Below are 19,437 nucleotides of genomic sequence, written 5' to 3' on the forward strand. Positions count from 1 at the left end.
GACGTAAAAAGATGATTTCTACTTTTACCTTCGCTCTCTGGTTTTGGAACCAGACCTGGACCACTCGGACCGTCAGCCCGGTTTCAGCCGCTAAGGTCTCTCTGACCTGCCGGACACAAATATGATAATAACGAACGATTTCAAATAAACGGCACCCCTGCAGTGTGTGGGTTTACATCGTGGACCGAGTGCTCACCTTTCGGCAGGGTTTGGAGGACACCTCGAAGGACGCCTTGAAGGCGCGGCGCTGCTGCGTGGTTAAAATGGTGCGCGGCCGCTTGGACCTCTTGTGCTCTTTACTGTCATCGCCAGCTTTTCCTCCCATGGAGCTGCTGCCTCCTTCCTCATCCTCGCTCTTCACTGCACGGGACGGAGATAAAGAGAAGGAAGCGTTTGGTTTTATTGCTCCGTATCGTATTGTTATTAGAGACGGCACGATATCAGTTTTTCTTTTACGACAACGATACTAAAACGCTGAGTTTCAGCTGATATTGGTTCTAAGCTTTGAAATGACTTTTTTTTTTAATGGAAGCACTTAAAAATCTTAAGAACTATCTGTCCCTCAGTGGAGGAATGAACTTCCAGCTTCAATTCGGACCGCAGAATCTGTCACTATCTTCAAAAAACGGCTAAAGACCCACCTCTTCCATGAACACTTAACAAACCCCTAACTTGCCCCCACCCAAAAGAAAAAAAACCCTCTACTCTGCACACTTTGCTTTTCTAAAATGAAAAGATTTTGCACGGTAGCATTACTCGTATTGTTCTCCTCTTGATATATACCGCTTTGCTTGTATTTCCTCACTTGTAAGTCGCTTTGGATAAAAGCGTCTGCTAAATAAATAAAATGTAAATGTAAAAATATAGGAAAAAATATATAGCGAAAACCACAACTTTTTTATTCAGGTAAACCTTTTGAGTTTTTTTTTTTTTTTTTTTTTTACACAACCATCACTTATATTACAAATATACTAAAGTAGAAACTGTAAATATTATAGAAATCAATCAAAAAAAAAAAAATACAGTCAAGTAAACAATTCCAGTTACAAAAAAATCTTTTCCAAGTTTTTTTTTATTTTAAAAAAAATCTAATATCAGTCTTTTCTATTTTTTACAGAATCAGATAAAAAAAAAAATCATTCTTTTTTCCCTCAAGATGTCCGATCCACCATTTATTTATTTATTTATTTATTTTTTGCTGATATCAGCGCAATGCTGCTCCTGGGATCAAGTCAGTGTCATCTCTAATAATATAAAATGGTGGCCTGGCCAGTTATTTCTCTCACGAGTCACATGGGGTACTGGAACCTTTCAAGGAACTAAAAAACTCTCCTGAGAAATACATTCCTGGATAAGTTCTTCCATAAGTTCCTGGACAAGTTCCTAGCTGGCATTTTTACAGCACTACAGGTACCACAATCATGACGTTCAGTAAAATAAAAGAAGTGGGAACCTTTTGAGGACAAGGTCTTGGACAAGTCCCTGATTTGTATTTTCACAGCACTACAAGAACCGTAACCACGACATAATGTAGCATGGTTATAAATTCAAATAACGGAATCGATGAGAACCGTCTTGTTGTGTGAAAAATATTCATATTATCGCAGATCTTTAGCAGAAGAAGAAGAAGAAAAGGAAGTGTTTTGTTTTAATGCCAAATACAAAATGGTCATCAGACACATGCGTTTTAAAAGTGGTTCCTGGAACCTTTTGAGGAAATCAAGAGGTCCGAAACTCTTGGACGAGTTCCTGGATATGTTCCTGTTTTGTATTTTCGCTACAGTACAGGAACTGTGATCGAAGGTTCCTGGTACAAAAATTGGCCCTGCTGATTCCCAGTGGAAATCCAGAGTTCCTGAAAAGGTTCCTGGTTTGCTATAAAAGGTGACTGTGTTGGAATTGCGGCTATTGACTTACAACAATTTTGTCCAATCTCAAATCATCAAACCTGGATTCTTCTCAACCGGCGTGGTCTTAAAACTGATTTTTAAATATTACATGACATATAAAAGCAAAACAAAATAAAGTACCTCATCTCAAGCCGCTGTACCGTTTTGTTCCTAGTGAAACTGGAGCTCTTTTCTTACACTTCATGTAGTCTTGTGTACATCGGTTATATAGTGCCATTACCATGATCCTTTCATCCTACATTATACATGTACAGACATGGCACGATAATAAAAACAGACTATATTTCACCTGATTCGGTGGGGGCGGGGCTGATGGCGGCGAGCATCTCTCTCTCCTTCTCATAATCTCCACGGCAGAGCAGCTGACCTTCCTTGAGCACAAACTCGTCACCCCTCTGGAGCCGGCGCTCGCACTCGCAGCAGCTGAAGCAGCCCAGGTGATACACCTGCCCCAGCACACGCATGATCAGCTCTGAGCGGCCAATCACCTGCAGGCACGCGCTGCACTTCCGCACAAACAGCCTAAACACACACAAACACACACACACACACACACACACACAAATCAGAAATTACAGGATGTTTGCTGGATATTGAAAGAAAAAAACCCCTAAGATACATAATTAACATTTGAACATGACCTTGTATTAAAAATAACGGATCGGAGATCACTTTAACTGGATCTCAGCAGGTCTTGCTTTTTTTTTTTTTGGATAAAAATAAAACAAATGTCTAATTTAGACAAAATATGAAACCTCTCGTATAGGGCAGCTCTCATACGTGGACAAGACCCGTGCAAATGCTTCCCAAGATTTTCATCCTCCATCCAAGCATCCATGGTAAGAGTACTGAGAATTAAATATCATGATATATCATATATTTGATCGCACACAGCTATCCTGTATAAACCGAAACGTTGGACGTCTGTGCAGTGTTTTCGGTTAGACACTGGGAGGCAGCACTTAGCAGTAAGACAAACTGAGACACTGAAATGAAGATAACGTACAGTATGAATTCATTTAACCCAGTGCTGTGTAGTCAAGCTGCTTTGCATACCCCAGCGTTGGGAAATAACATTAGAGCGTCTTCACACTCATTCATCAGACATTTTTACAAGAGGTTCTCACACCGAACTATATACGATGACGACGCAGATTGATTTGACCAATATACTCTACTTAAGGTCAAAACTTTTGGTGTGACGCTAACGGCATTTACGCCAGAGAAATGTTTGATTCTCGATTCCGATTGGTCAGAAGGTGTTGATTCATTTTGTAGAACCTTTATTAAGGCGCTCTGTGTAATACGTTATAGTAACAGCGTACCGATACGGCGAGGAGGTTTTTATTTAGCGGTTTTGGAAGGAGTCTCCAGTGTCAGCGTCTGATAACAGGAGCTTGTTTCGCAACGTTAAATGTAACCATAAACGGACAAAAACTATGTCGTTCTTTAATCAATAATTTTTGTGTTGTGTTGGCAATACAAGACTGCTGTAGTATCAGAGAAATAAAACACTTTTAGATACACGATGTGGTGTTATAAGTCCATCCATCCATCCATCTTCTATACCGCTTATCCTTCCTTCAGGGTCACGGCGGAACCTGAAGCCTATCCCAGGGAGCATCGGGCACAGGGCGGGGTACACCCCGGACGGGGTGCCAATCCATCGCAGGGCACAATCACACACACACTCACACACCCATTCATACACTACGGACACTTTGGACACGCCAATCAGCCTACCATGCATGTGTTTGGACTGGGGGAGGAAACCGGAGTACCCGGAGGAAACCCCCGCAGCACGGGGAGAACAGGCACACACAGGGCCACGGTGGGAATCGAACCCCCGACCCTGTAGGTGTGAGGCGAACGTGCTAACCACTAAGGGTGTTATAAGTGTTTTATTTATTTCATTATTTATCATAGTTTTATTAAAACTGGTTGGCTTGAAGTTGATGATTCGTTCAGTGAGCTTTAATTCAGGAAACGAACGACGTCCTATTCAAGTGACAAAGGCTTATGTGAAATATTTGAGTAATAACTCTAGCAACATTGATATTAATTAAGGAAAACGGCCCTAGCTATACGTCCCCGTCCCCTACTTTGCTCATTTTCACTTAAAAAAATTTTTTTTTTATTTTTTTTTACCTCTCACCCCAAACAAGTCAGTTCTTATTTAAAGGCACATTTCAATTCGCGCTTAAATTCTTCCTAAATCCCTCATTCTTTTCCTGTCCGTGCCCTCCCTCCTTTTGTTAGTATTTTCTGGCAGAATTGCCCCGTCCTCCCTCCCTCTCTCCCGGCACAGCTCAGCTCGGTGAAACTAATAAAGACGGGATTAATTAGATTGTTGTTTAAACAGTGCGATGCCCAGACAGACGCTATAAACTCATAAACGAGGATTGAGAATAGCATGGGGTTAATCTCTCTTCTCTCTTTTTTTTTTTCCATACACTCAAATAAACAGAGCATTTCTCGCTCTTTTCGTTCGTACACTCCTGCACACACACACACACACATATACACAAACAAACACAATGCACAGGGACACCTGAATACGTTCACGTGCATTGACAGGCATATGCGTTCGTGTGTGTGTGTGTGTGTGTGAGCCTAAGTGATAAGCATTATCACATCATCTTACTTTATATCGTGGCCTGATACCATACACTGGCATGTGCGCGGATGCTACTTTGCTACTTTGCAAAAAAAAAAAAAAAAAAAAAAAACGAAATGAAAAAAAAAAATGAAAAGTGAACGCTGAAAGTAATAAGAAACCCAAGGGAAACTCTTTTTTTTTTAATGTGCGAGATGCTGCAGAAGAAAAGGCAATAACCCAAGCAAGCAACGTAAAATGAAGAGCAGCGAGATGAAAAACATTTTCAAACAAAACAAGATTCTATTGCAGAGGGCCACAAGGAGAAATGGGTGTGTACATTTGTGTGTGAGAGTGTGTGTGTGTGTGTGTGTGTGTGTGTGTGTGTGTGTGCTCCAGAACCCTCGCTGAGTGAGAAGAAGGTGTTATTCCCTAAATCTGGTGAAGGGAGAGGCAGCCAGGTCCGTACATAAAGGCGTCTGATCTGCGTGGACGTGATGATCCTGTCCGAAACGCAGCTGCTACAGCTAATCTGTCTCAATCCATCTGCCAATCGCGCCAACAAAAATTACACCTACTTAACACGCCCATACCAAAGACACTGAGCCCTCTTCACAGTCACCCTGAGCAACAGATCCGCAGACCAGAATCACCAAACCAAATGAGTGCGCGGGAGACCGGGAGTGATGGGACGGACGATTCGGGCGTCGCCGCCGGATACGATCGCAATAACAAATGACATTTCGTCTCATCGTGCGTCTTGCTGTCACACGGAGGGTCTTGTGGGAGTAGATGGTATTTGAGATGTAAAGGATTCATAAAGCAGTCAATACCAGTTCAAAAAAAGAGAAGCATTCATATAATAGGCCGTGGTACTCAGGAGTCAATATCACTCAAATAGTATTCAGTAGAAAATATTACTCAACTACCATTCATATCGCTGTAGTACTCAAATTCTATTCATCAAGCAGTCAGTAGTACTCAAATTCTATTCATCAAGCAGACAGTAGTACTCAAATTCTATTCATCAAGCAGACAGTAGTACTCAAATTCTATTCATCAAGCAGACAGTAGTACTCAAATTCTATTCATCAAGCGGTCAGTAGTACTCAAATTCTATTCATCAAGCAGTCAGTAGTACTCAAATTCTATTCATCAAGCAGTCAGTAGTACTCAAATTCTATTCATCAAGCAGTCAGTAGTACTCAAATTCTATTCATTAAGCAGTCAGTAGTACTCAAATTATATTCATCGAGCGGTCAGTAGTACTCAAATTATATTCATCGAGCAGTCAGTAGTACTCAAATTCTATTCATTAAGCAGTCAGTAGTACTCAAATTCTATTCATCGAGCAGTCAGTAGTACTCAAATGCCATTCACCGAGCAGTCAGTAGTTCTGAATAGAATTTGAGTGCTACTGACTGTTTGATGAATAGTATTCAAGTGCTACTGACTGCTTGATGAATAGAATTTGAGTGCTACTGACTGCTCAGTGAATAGTATTTCAGTACTAAATATTACTCAATTAGCATTCATGTTGTTGTAGATACAATAGTACTCAAATAATACTTACATAGCAGTCACCTAACCCTAACCCTAACTCTACTCAAATAGCAATCAGTACTTAATAGTGCTCAGATACTATTTATATAGAAGACACTGGTACTCAGTACTCAAACACTGTTCATGTAGCAGGCACTAGTACTCAAAAACTCAATATTACTCAAAGAGCATTCAGTAGTCAGTAGCACTCAAATAGTGTTCAATAGTCACTAGTACGCAAATGCCATTCATATAGCAGTCAGTAGTACTTGAAACTTTCAGGAGTCAGTAGTACTCATTAGTATTGAAACAGCATTCAGGAGTCAATAGTACCCAAATGCCATTCATATAGCAGTTACTAGTACTCAAATAACATTATGGATTCAATTGTACTCAAATACCATGCATCCAGGAGTCAGTAGTACTCAACAACTTTCAGGAGTCAGTGGTACACAAATAGCATTGAGGATTTAATAGCATTCAAATAGTATACATATACTACAGGGAATCACTAAAGGGCCTTCTTATCTTGCAAGTTAGTATTATTGAAATAGCATTCAGCAGTCAATATTTTTCAAACGACGATACAGTCAACTGTACTCATTCATACAGCATTCATACAGGAGTCAGTAGTTCTCAAATAACATTCATGTAGCAGTCAGTACTACTCAAATAGCATTCTTATAGCAGTCAGTAGTACTCAAATAGCATTCATATAGCAGTCAGTAGTACTCAAATAGCATTCATTTAGCAGTCAGTAGTACTCAAATAGCATTCATATAGCAGTCAGTAGTACTCAAATAGCATTCATTTAGCAGTCAGTAGTACTCAAATAGCATTCTTATAGCAGTCAGTAGTACTCAAATAGCATTCTTATAGCAGTCAGTACTACTCAAATAGCATTCTTATAGCAGTCAGTAGTACTCAAATAGCATTCATATAGCAGTCAGTAGTACTCAAATAGCATTCATATAGCAGTCAGTACTACTCAAATAGCATTCATATAGCAGTCAGTAGTACTCAAATAGCATTCATTTAGCAGTCAGTAGTACTCAAATAGCATTCTTATAGCAGTCAGTAGTACTCAAATAGCATTCTTATAGCAGTCAGTAGTACTCAAATAGCATTCCTTTAGCAGTCAGTACTACTCAAATAGCATTCATATAGCAGTCAGTAGTACTCAAATAGCATTCATATAGCAGTGAGTACTACTCAAATAGCATTCTTATAGCAGTCAGTAGTACTCAAATAGCATTCATATAGCAGTGAGTACTACTCAAATAGCATTCTTATAGCAGTCAGTAGTACTCAAATAGCATTCTTATAGCAGTCAGTAGTACTCAAATAGCATTCATGTAGCAGTCAGTAGTACTCAAATAGCATTCATGTAGCAGTCAGTAGTACTCAAATAGCATTCATTTAGCAGTCACAAATACTCAAGTAGCACATGGATCTCTAGCACCAAAAGCAACAACCTGCCTCATTTCAGAAAGGCTCTATTACCTCAGATTAACAGTAACGGTATAATTAAGGATTCCTGATGCCGACAATATGCTCTAATGTAAAACGCGTTATAATGTCACTTAATTTTCTTTGATTTAATCAGTAGACAAACTGTAACAAGGTTCATGAGAGCTCCAAGCTCTACCTCAAGAACATCTGATTGGCAGTGATACAGCGTTTGTACAGAATGTTTCCAGCACACAGTATCACCAAAAAAAAAAAAAAAAAAAAAAAAAAAGGGACGCGAATCGTAGTAAATGAAGTACCCTGTCATTGCGCTATACTCCTGAGGTTTCAGGTTGTGTTCAATCACTCATCACAGCTTTGATCTCTCAGGAGTGAAGGGGTTAACCGTGATTATGACCTCTGGGAAAATGGGACCGAAACTCACCTTACCCAGACAGTAAGGTAGGCGCACGAGCCGACATATTGTCCTTCTGATAAATCTTAACAAAAATCACAGCTGAATCTTGGTGTGGGTGGCTTCTCCATGCATGTACACACGTTAGGACGTCTTGAAGAAAGGTTCGTGCACCGTCAGAAATATCGCAAGCTTTTGTGCTGGTGCATTTGTGTATATATTAAGAATCGATATGTAAATCATGCATGTAAATATAATTGCATGGTTTATATTGGTGTGTGTGTGTCTGTCTATGTGTGTGTGTGTGTGTGTGTATATGTATGAGACAGAAAGTGTGTGCGTTTGTGTGTATGAGCGGATATTGCTGTGAAGCAAGGTGGCTCAGCGCCAGGGTTCAGTAATCACATCATCTCCCTTTATTAAATCTCAGTGCACTGCTTCTGCGTTATTAAAATCTCCCAGCATTCCCCACTACGCTCGCCTGCTACACTCCCTAACACACACACGCACACACACGCCCACAGAAACGCAAATATTCTCAAAGATAATATGAAAACACCAACAGGTAGGTGATAAATGTATATATCATTTCACTCACTGTCAAATACGAGGTCAGAGAGACTGACGGAAGGCAGTCAGCCATGATGCGTCTTTGATTTTGTTCGAATCATTCTCGGGGTAAGTATGTACACCCAAAAGAAAAGTACGTTTATGGATGAGTCTTAATGTCTGGTTACCTTCTAATGAGGTGAATGATTCTCAGTATGCAGCAGTATGAATAACAAGTGACTTTCTAATATCTACGTGCACTTTCTCGGCGTTTAATGTAAAGTGGGCGTGGCTAAACTCGGGTAACGTCCCAAGCCGATCGCAAAGGTCGATCGTTTCGACATGGCTTCACGTTTGCGAACGATTGATGAGTCTCATGATTCGGTTCGTACGATAAGGTTTATTGTTTTATGGAATCGGACAACGCCAACCAGACTTTAAATAAATTTGTATGATTTAAAAAAAAAACAAAAACAAAAAAAAACGAGATCAGGTTCAGTCAATCACAGAGCTCGGAAAGTCTCGCAAAGATAGCAGTTATCAAAAAGCCTGAGCAAACTAGAAAGCAAAAAAAAAAACAACCCCTAAACAAACTAAGGAGTGAGAGCAAAACCTAGTGTGCGAAAACGAACCTAGCGAGTCTGAATAATTGTGTTTTGCGAACCTAGCATGCGAAAGCTGAAACGCAAGCGAAAACGTTGCATACGAACGCCAACAGAGCAAGTGTAAGCTAACCTAGCGACGATCGTTCCGTTGAAATTCATAGTTGTTCCGGCAACGTGTTTAGCTCGGCTCGAGGCTGGTACAGACGGATGTCGATCAACATGTTTGTTAGAATATTAGGCCACACCCACTTTACAGTTCCAAGATCAATTTGGTTAGCAAAATCCGACGTTTTATCTCATGCCGATCTTGTTGGGATTTTCCCGTTCAATACAACACTCAGGTTGAGTATCAAGGACGACGTTTAAGGATTCACACCGTGTTCTGATTTATTTGGAGGAAAATAATTCAAGACTATGTGCCTAATGAGTACGAATAAATAAGTCTTGGAGAATACATTTTGTTGTGGAGAGTGAGATCAGCAGTAACGATAACAAAATGGTGTTTCGTAAACATCAGGGACACTGATATAGCTATAGAGCTTATTTTCTTTTCCTGTTTCTCATTTTATCTGGCTAGCTATCGAAAAAAATCTAGCAAAACATATGAACAACAAAAAAAAACAGCTAGAAAAAAAATTTACAGGAGACCTTCTGATCAGGCCAGGACACATCCAGCTCTTTATGCGCATGATGATGTGAATGATATATAGCACTATTGTCCCCTCCCTCTTCATGCCCTCTGGACATTTTAATCTTCCAAGGCCCTAAAAGAAATCCCTAAACATATTGCGATTTTATGATAATCACATCAAAATAGTGAGGTCGCGTCTATTGATTGATGTTCATATGATTGTCCTAAGACGAGTTGACAGCCACCGGTACGGACGACAGCACGGCTGTTCGGTCGCCTGTGCGTAATATGTTGGCCGAGTGATACTATAAACCTGCACATGGTTTACACAAGCTGAATCACCCGTGCAAAGCCGTTTATGTAGCGTGCGAGATAGTCGGCGGTGTACAGATTAAATAAGACAACAATGGGGAGGTGTGTCTGTACGAGGTAAGCGTGAACCTGTATATGTGCGTATCTGAGTGTGTGTGTGTGTGCTTGTGCTTGTGTGTGTGCGTGTGCACGCGTACGTGTTTGGATAAGGCAGCTAATCCCCAGGCCACCAGAACGCAATATCCTGTCAGCCAGATTCTCATTTCCTGTGTCTCCGTGGCAGAGCGAGAGGAAGGGGGGAGAGGAGCGAGGGGGGACCCGTTGCCCCAGAAACAGAAGATACGGAGGCCCCGTTTGAGAATGTCTATGCCATTTTCCATATCTCCTTCCTTCGACACCCACCGCCCACCCACCCACCCACCCACCCCTTCCATCCCGTTCGCGATTTTCTTCTTTTATTATCTCAGATTTAATAAAGCGGAGGCGAGCAGCTTGTTCTGCCATGAAACATTTATTAGCCGCCTGTAATGAAATTGTTGTGGGGGAGCCGAGATGATGAGAACTCATCACACATTATGCAAAAACGCCGGCAATATCGCAGGAGACACCTCGGAGTCATCTGGACACCTCCACTGTCTCTTTCGGTCGTCTTCTGTGATCTCTCCTGACCCGTACGCTCTGCCTCCTGGCCTCGTGCTATACTTCATCCTACGGAACAATGTGTTCGCCATTCCGGGTATTTGAATAGCTAGATTTTTTATAAGGATAATATTTGATTATATACCATGGAGAGAATATTTAATACTTTTATTTATTTATTTATTTTTTAAAAAAGCACAATGCAAAAGTAAGTTGATCTCATCGTTACTTTTATAAAACTCCCGGGTTTGACGTACACTATATTTCTCATAGTGGTCAGATTTTTCTATAGGACGTAACCATGATGTAAAAATCTTGAAATGAATATTTTTAAAGAAAAAAAATAAGATGCTTATATGTCAGCGAAATTTGTCAAAAAAAACCAAAACAAAACCTGAGAGCAGTGCTAACACCTACCTATCCCTGACTCATCCCAACTTTATCCCCTGGAATAGAAGTATGGCTAAGCATTTCCTTACATTTTTCACAAAAAAGCTGTCTCATTTGATCCATCTTCTAGGTTTTGAGATGCTATCTGCTACTCACAAGACCTCTTCTGAGATAAAACTGTCCCCGTTATTCATAAAGCAGCGATTTTCTTGCTTATTTTTATGCCAGTTTTTATATTCAGCATAAAGTGCTACATTGTTCAATTGCATCCGGAGTTATTGCTTAGCTAACACCATTCAAAGCTGGCTAGTGTTCATGGAGGAACCTTCATTGGGGTACACTAGCTAAATACGTAGCCAGCTACATAAAATGATGTATTAAATAGAGCTCACTGGCTACACAAAAGGATCATCAGTAGAGTCGCTAAAATATATGTAGCTAAGTAGCTAGCTATAGAAAAGTCCAGAGAGTAGCTGGAGTGTAGGTTCACTTCAGTAATAAATCTAGAGGTTTTTATTCTTTCTTTGGAAATATTGTCCAGCAAGTTACTTTTTTTTTTTTTTACTACCTCTAGATAGCTAGATAACTAGCATGGTAGTTACCTACTAGTGTTGTGTTACACAATAGGCATCATCCTGTAGCTAAATATTACCTACATAACCTAGCTAGCGAGTTAAAAGTAACAAAAATAATGCACTAAATAGAGCGAGTTGGCTAGTGTTCATCGAGTGACTCTCACTGGGGCATGTTAGCTAAATATAAATAAATAACTAGCTAGCTAATAGAATCATAGGGTGTGTCTCAACCAGCTCCCTAGTTCAGTAGTCAGGGAACTGATCAGGGAGTCGGCCATTTTCAGGGCTGTCTCAATCGTGCACTGAAACATTTGCTCTGGAAACAATGCACTGCAAAAACCACACGTAGTACGTAGTCGTGTCGCCAGAAATTCAGTCATCAGTATCCCAATGTGTAGTGAGCCAGGGTCCTTACCAGTACCCGAAACTCGTGTACACGATATATTCATTCACGACCTGCTGAACTTGGGAGCTGGTTGAGATAGCAACATGATGCTGTGCAACGTGTAACTTAGAGCTAGCTGGGTAGCGTTCGCAGAGGAGTTGTCATTAAGTAGCAAAAGATATCTAGCTAAATAGCAAGCTATAGAGAAATCAAGAGAGGAGCTGTAGTATAATGTAGGCCTCATTCAGTAAGACATATAGAGATAGTAGAAACAGCTGGGGGTTTCCTCATGCTTCTCTGGAATCTTCTACTCCTCAGTGAACTCGACCCAGCTAGCTCTTTGTTACACATTGCACAGCATTATGTTACTATTAGCCAGCTATGAACACTACACAGCTCTATTTAATGCATTACTTTATGATTCTATTAGCTAGCTAGCTATTTATATTTAGCTAACATGCTCCAGTGACAGTCCCTTGATGAACACTAGCCAACTAGCTCTATTTAGTGCATTATTTTAGGTTACATTCAGCTTGCTAGCTAGGTTCTGTAGGTAATGTTTAGTCGCTGTAATGAAGCCTAATGTGTAACACAACAATAGTACAGTAGGTAACTATCAAGCTAAGCTGCTAAACTTTTTATTTTTAACTACTGCTAAATAGCTATCTATAGACAAACCCAAGGTACTAAACGTAAATGTGTAGGTATTAGAAACTGAAGGTTTCCCCACCCCCCTTTGGCAACTATGCATGCGAAACTGCATTTTTTTACTACCTCTAGATAGCTAATTATTAATTAGGCTAGTATTAGAACTAAAGTCATGACTGGAGTAGCTAAACATTACCTATATATCCTAATTAGCTAGCTAGCTAATACTGTAGTAACTTAAAATAGCATGTTAAATAGAGCTAGCAGGCTAGTAATCATTGAGGCACTGTCATAGTGGCACTAGCTAAAGTATAAATAACTATCTAAAAGTGTAAAAGTGTTACATGGAGCTAGCTGGCTATTTTTACACCAAGGGGTCATCAGTAGAGATATTTAAAGATATTTATACCACAGCGCTGTTGAATTCTCAAATAATTGTTTTCTATAACAGCACTGTAACATAAATGATCATTTTTATCTTCATGCACTCATTCTAACACTTTATGGTTTCTATAGTAACAGCTCATACATAGGGACTTGAATGGTGGAAATGTAACCCTTTTTTATTATTTATTTTTTTATATCACTGTTAGCTACTAGCTACTTATACTTAGCTAGTGCAGCAATGACATCTGGAAATAGCAAGCTATAGAAACAGTTACTGTAATAATGCAATTTATTCTGAATTGTCCCTCTTTCTTTGGAAACTAAACTGCATTTGTGCCGCATATAAATAGCTAGCTAGCTCAGAAGACGCCTACTGTCACTGTTTAGGTTTTAGTTACGCTTGTCTCACTGCAGTGGCTAAAACATGACGTACATAACACAGCTAGCTTGCTCGCTTTTCTTGAATGGAGACCTCAAGGGTATTTATTCATAAGTAAAAGCATCCAGAACGCTCTTCTGTCTACCACTTCACAACGATTCCTTCGAGACGATCACCTCTGAACCTCTAATCGGCGCGCCCGAGTGCCCTGCTTGTCACTAAACTAGCATTTCATATAAATCCGTGGCAGGTTTTTAGACATTTTGTACATAAATACTTCAGCCTGAGCAGCTTATATTGGATGCCAAATGTAGGTGGCGTCCATTTACGCGAGAGATATTAAGATCTCGCTCTCTGTCCTCAGCACAGCAAGGAGACTTGTCTGCGACCGTAATTAGCATTGTTCCCATAATCAAGGCAGCCACCCCCCACTCCCCCAGACACCCTGAGCCATGGAGTGGGGAGATGATTAAGAGAAAACGGGCAATAAACGGAGAGATAAACTGATTGGTGTCGTGACTGCTATCAATCTCAACAAGCGCACAATGAGGTTTGGTACAGAGAAATATTATTAGAAACCAGACAGTGATGAACGAGCTAATGGAGAGAGAGAGAGCCACTGGAGACGGTGAGAGGAGAGAGGAAGAGTGATGTGAGGAAAGAAAGAAAAAACAAACAAACAAAAAAAAAACAGAACAGCCCCGCTCCTTTCATGCTTGTAAACTGCATTATGGTGGTAGGATAAGTTTGATGAGCTACACCGCTCACGATAACTGTCGAGTTGGATTACGTCTACGAGTGGATGTGTGCTGTAATCCTAAAAACACTGACACTCATGCTGGGATTATATAATAACCAGTCTAACATAAAAAAAAAACAACAAGATATAGATGACGACAATGAAAAGAAAGAAAGTAAGTAAGACGGGACAGAAAGACGGGACGAGAGAAGGAAGGTCGGAGAGAAAGGAAACCTAAATGGAAAAAAAAAGAAAGAAAGAACTGGAAGAGTGGAGAGAAAAATGGGGGAAAAGAAAGAAAAAAGAACAAAGGAAGGAAGGAAGGAAAGAAGGATGGTCAGAGGGAAAGAAGACTTAACTGAAATAGAAAGATGAGTGGGAAAGAAAGAAAGAAAGAAAAATGTAGTAGGATGGAGAGAAGGATATAAAGGAAGGGAAGAAGGAAGCAGAGAGAAAGACAGGAATGAAGAAATGATGGAAAACAGAAAAAAAATCAAGGAAGGAAAGAAGGAAAGTGAAATGAAATTGAGAAAGGAGAAGGGAGGAGAAAAGGGAAAAAAAGAATGGAAAGGTTTGAAAGAAAAGAAGATCTACAGCAGCTATCTAGAAGGAAGGATGAAGAGGAATAAAGAGAGCACACTGTGGTGTGGGGTTTAGTAAACATGGAGCTGATCTGCTCTGGGGCAGTAAAGTACTAAACCCAGAACTTCCTGAGCACACACTCAGCTCCTGTAGCGTGGACAGCGTTGGTGGTGGTGCTGGTGTGTTGGATGGTGCGAGGGCAGATTGGGCCTCCATGCCCCTCACTCGGACTCATCTTGCACTAGGTCTCAGGCACTGTGGTGCGTTGGATGGTGTGAGGGCAGATTGGGGCTCTGTACCCCTCACTCGGACTCATCTTGCACTAGGTCTCAGGCACTGTAGTATTATGGGTGGAGCGGGGGCAGATTGGGCCTCCATGCCCCTCACTCGGACTCATCTTGCACTAGGTCTCAGGCACTGTAGTATTATCAGTGGAGCGGGGGGCAGATTGGGCCTCCATGCCCCTCACTCGGACTCATCTTGCACTAGGTCTCAGGCACTGTAGTATTATCAGTGGAGCGGGGGCAGATTGGGCCTCCATGCCCCTCACTCGGACTCATCTTGCACTAGGTCTCAGGCACTGTAGTATTATGGGTGGAGCGAGGGCAGATTGGGCCTCCATGCCCCTCACTCGGACTCATCTTGCACTAGGTCTCAGGCACTGTGGTGCGTTGGATGGAGTGGGGGCAGATTGGGGCTCTGTACCCCTCATTCGGACTCATTTTGCACCAGGTCTCAGGCACTGTGGTATTGTGGGTGGAGTGGGGGCAGATTGGGGCTCCATGCCCCTCACTGTGACTCATTTTGCACCGAGTCTCAGACGCCGTGCCCCGGGGCTCTCTGCCTTTATTAATGTGGGACTGGATTGTACAGGAAGGACCGGGTGACGGACTGTCTGCTGCATACAGAGAACAGCAAGAGCGTGACACACAGGAGTGTGTGTGTGTGTGTGTGTGTGTGTGTGTGTGTGTGTGTGTGTGTTTTTATATAACAGTTTAAAATGAACTAAATGCAAATTTCCTGAAGAAAATGCTCTGTGGGTAAGCAGGCGAACGGGAACGAGGGATAAAAAAAAAAAAAAGATTTTGAAGATGCATTACATTAGTGCATCATAATCTCCCCAAAAACAGTTTTAATAAGGAAGAAATAAAGCAGGAAAGAAAGCAGGAAAGAAGGAAGGACAGACAGAAAGTTAGAATGAAGCCAAAGATGAAAAGAAAGAAAGAAAGAAAGAAAGAAAGAAAGAAAGAAAGAAAGAAAGAAAGAAAAATGATCAATAAAGCAATAAAGGAACTAATAAAGGACATAAGGAATGATAAAATAAATACAAAGAATGAAAGAGTCAAATGAATAAAAAAAAAATCGAGAAAACAAAGAAATCTCTCTTTCTCTCTCTCTCTCTTCTCCAATGTGAGGAAGGTGTTCACTAAATGAAAAGAAAGAAAGAAGGATAGACAGAAAGAAAGAACGAAGCCAAAGATGAAAAGAAAGAAAACTAGAAAGGATAGAAAGAAAGAAAGAATGAAGCTGAAGTTGAAAAGAAAGAAAGAAAGCAGGAAAGAAAGAAAGAATGAAGCCACAGGTGAAAAGAAAGAAAGAAAGAAAGAAAGAAAGAAAGCATGATAGACAGAAAGAAAGAATGAAGCCAAAGATGAAAAGAAAGAAAACATAAATAAAAGAAACAATATAAAGAAAGCATGAATAAAGCCACAGATGAAAAGAAAGAAAGAATGAAAGAAAGAAGGAAGGAAGGATAGACAGAAAGAAAGAATGAAGCCAAAGATGAAAGGAATGAAAGAAAGAACGAAAGAAAGGGGTTAAATGTCAAAATTTGCTTGAATTCCCAGTCAGAATGTTTCTTGGACCTTAAAATGAAAGGCACCCCAGCTGGTTATGGTGTGTGTGTGTGTGTGTGTGTGTGTGTGTGTGTGTGTGTGTGTGTGTGTGTGTGTGTGTGTGTGTTTAGAGAGGTGCCGATGGACAGACGGCAGGAAACACAAGGAGTTATTGTTGCTGATTCACTCAAGGTCATCGACACAGGCATGTGCCAAGTCTCGTATGTGGATACATACCACGACACACAACTTATACTGAACATCACACACACACACACACACACACACACACACACACACACACACACACACACACAGACAGTTCGTAATATGAAAGAAAATAAAAATATATACCGATAAAGCACAATTTAAAAAAAGTTCGAATCCTGTCAATGCTACAGCCATCTAAGAGAGCGAAGGTGGGCGGGGCATACTCTCTCTCCCCTGTCAATCACAGTGGAACTAGCCAATGGCAAGCATCTGTGAGCTCATGTATGAGAAAGAGGGCAGATCGGGCCCTTTCTCTGAGTGTGTTACGGAGCATTAGTTTGGAGACGTGCGGTTGTCTGGCTTCACGTCTCACAGGAAGCACGTGTTAGACTTCACACTCATCAGCTGCTAGCTGTCGTGTGATTGGTTAGAGCTGCTTAGTCATTTTAGCCATGGTTGTCCATCGCTATACGTAAGAACATCCTGAAGTGTTTTATTCATCTTATACCATGGCAATCTGCCAATGTTTTTTTTAAAAATTATTTTTAAATTTTATTAATTAAAGAGCAACATAGAGTATTTTTTATCCATTTATAGTTGCATTTAATGTTCAGGAACATCCACGCAGCAAGTTAGTTCCTGTTCTCACTTACGTTATAGCAGCTGTAAATATTCGCTCCCTCAACAGCTTCTCGTTTTTCTGTCACTTCAAGTTAATAAGAAAAAAAAAGCAGATTGTCAGGTTACCGAGAAACCGGAAAGCTTTGTATGTGTCGTGGTGATGTTTTGTCTCCTGGGAGTCTGTGGATCGGTGTTGTGCTGGAGGATGGGACGTTTACGAGCGTTTCGATCATGACTCTATGAGCACTGCTACGCTGGTAGAAGAAGCTCCGAGTATTCTCGCAGAAGAAGCCGCTGAATAGTTTCAGAGTATTTCAGTGTATGCTGCAGGACACAGTGATGTAACGGTGTGATCAGTCAGAAGAACAGCTAAAAACATTCTCATCCTGATGAGCTGGAGCCTGGGCTGAGATCATTATATAATATATCACAATATATTAACATCATCATACTCTTCATCATCATACTCTTCATCATCATTCTGTTCATCATTCTGTTCATCATCATACTGTTCATCTTAATGCTCTTCATCTTCATACTGTTCATCTTCATACTGTTCATCTTCATACTGTTCATCTTAATGCTCTTCATCATCTAACTCTTCATCATCATACTGTTCATCTTCATACTGTTCATCATCATACTGTTCATCATTCTGTTCATCATCATACTCTTCATCTTCATACTGTTCATCATCATACTGTTCATCTTAATGCTCTTCATCATCATACTGTTCATCTTCATACTGTTCATCTTCATACTGTTCATCTTCATACTGTTCATCTTAATGCTCTTCATCATCTAACTCTTCATCATCATACTGTTCATCTTCATACTGTTCATCATCATACTGTTCATCATTCTGTTCATCATCATACTGTTCATCTTCATACTGTTCATCATCATACTGTTCATCATTCTGTTCATCATCATACTGTTCATCTTCATACTGTTCATCTTCATACTGTTCATCTTCATACTGTTCATCTTCATACTGTTCATCTTAATGCTCTTCATCATCTAACTCTTCATCATCATACTGTTCATCTTCATACTGTTCATCATCATACTGTTCATCATTCTGTTCATCATCATACTGTTCATCTTCATACTGTTCATCATCATACTGTTCATCATTCTGTTCATCATCATACTGTTCATCTTCATACTGTTCATCTTCATACTGTTCATCATTCTGTTCATCATCATACTCTTCATCTTCATACTGTTCATCATCATACTGTTCATCATCATACTGTTCATCTTCATACTGTTCATCTTCATACTGTTCATCATCATACTCTTCATCATCATACTGTTCATCATCATACTCTTCATCTTCATACTGTTCATCTTCATACTGTTCATCTTAATGCTCTTCATCATCATACTGTTCATCATCATACTCTTCATCATCATACTCTTCATCATCATACTCTTCATCATCATACTGTTCATCTTAATGCTCTTCATCATCATACTCTTCATCTTCATACTGTTCATCTTCATACTGTTCATCTTCATACTGTTCATCATCATACTCTTCATCATCATTCTGTTCATCATCATACTCTTCATCATCATACTGTTCATCATCATACTGTTCATCATCATACTGTTCATCATCATACTCTTCATCATCATACTGTTCATCTTCATACTGTTCATCATCATACTCTTCATCATCATTCTGTTAATCATCATACTCTTCATCATCATACTGTTCATCTTCATACTGTTCATCATCATACTCTTCATCATCATTCTGTTAATCATCATACTCTTCATCATCATACTCTTCATCTTCATACTGTTCATCTTCATACTGTTCATCTTCATACTGTTCATCATCATACTCTTCATCATCATTCTGTTCATCATCATACTCTTCATCTTCATACTGTTCATCATCATACTCTTCATCATCATTCTGTTCATCATCATACTCTTCATCATCATACTGTTCATCTTCATACTGTTCATCATCATACTCTTCATCATCATTCTGTTAATCATCATACTCTTCATCATCATACTG

The 19,437-nt window shown here is 40.1% G+C and overlaps 1 protein-coding gene across 1 annotated transcript in view; it reads right to left on the reverse strand.

The window, feature by feature from the left end:
* Positions 1-19,437, reverse strand: part of lmx1al (LIM homeobox transcription factor 1, alpha-like) — a 43,304-nt gene that overhangs the window by 7,281 nt on the left and 16,586 nt on the right. Inside the window, exons 4-6 of the mRNA XM_017454002.3 lie at positions 2,200-2,432; positions 197-360; positions 29-106 (exon numbers count right to left, since the gene is read on the reverse strand). Coding sequence (XP_017309491.1) covers positions 29-106; positions 197-360; positions 2,200-2,432 — 475 coding nt within the window. The remainder of the gene's footprint in view (positions 1-28; positions 107-196; positions 361-2,199; positions 2,433-19,437) is intronic.

This window comes from Ictalurus punctatus, chromosome 24, assembly GCF_001660625.3.
Source record: "Ictalurus punctatus breed USDA103 chromosome 24, Coco_2.0, whole genome shotgun sequence".
Lineage (NCBI taxonomy): Eukaryota > Metazoa > Chordata > Actinopteri > Siluriformes > Ictaluridae > Ictalurus > Ictalurus punctatus.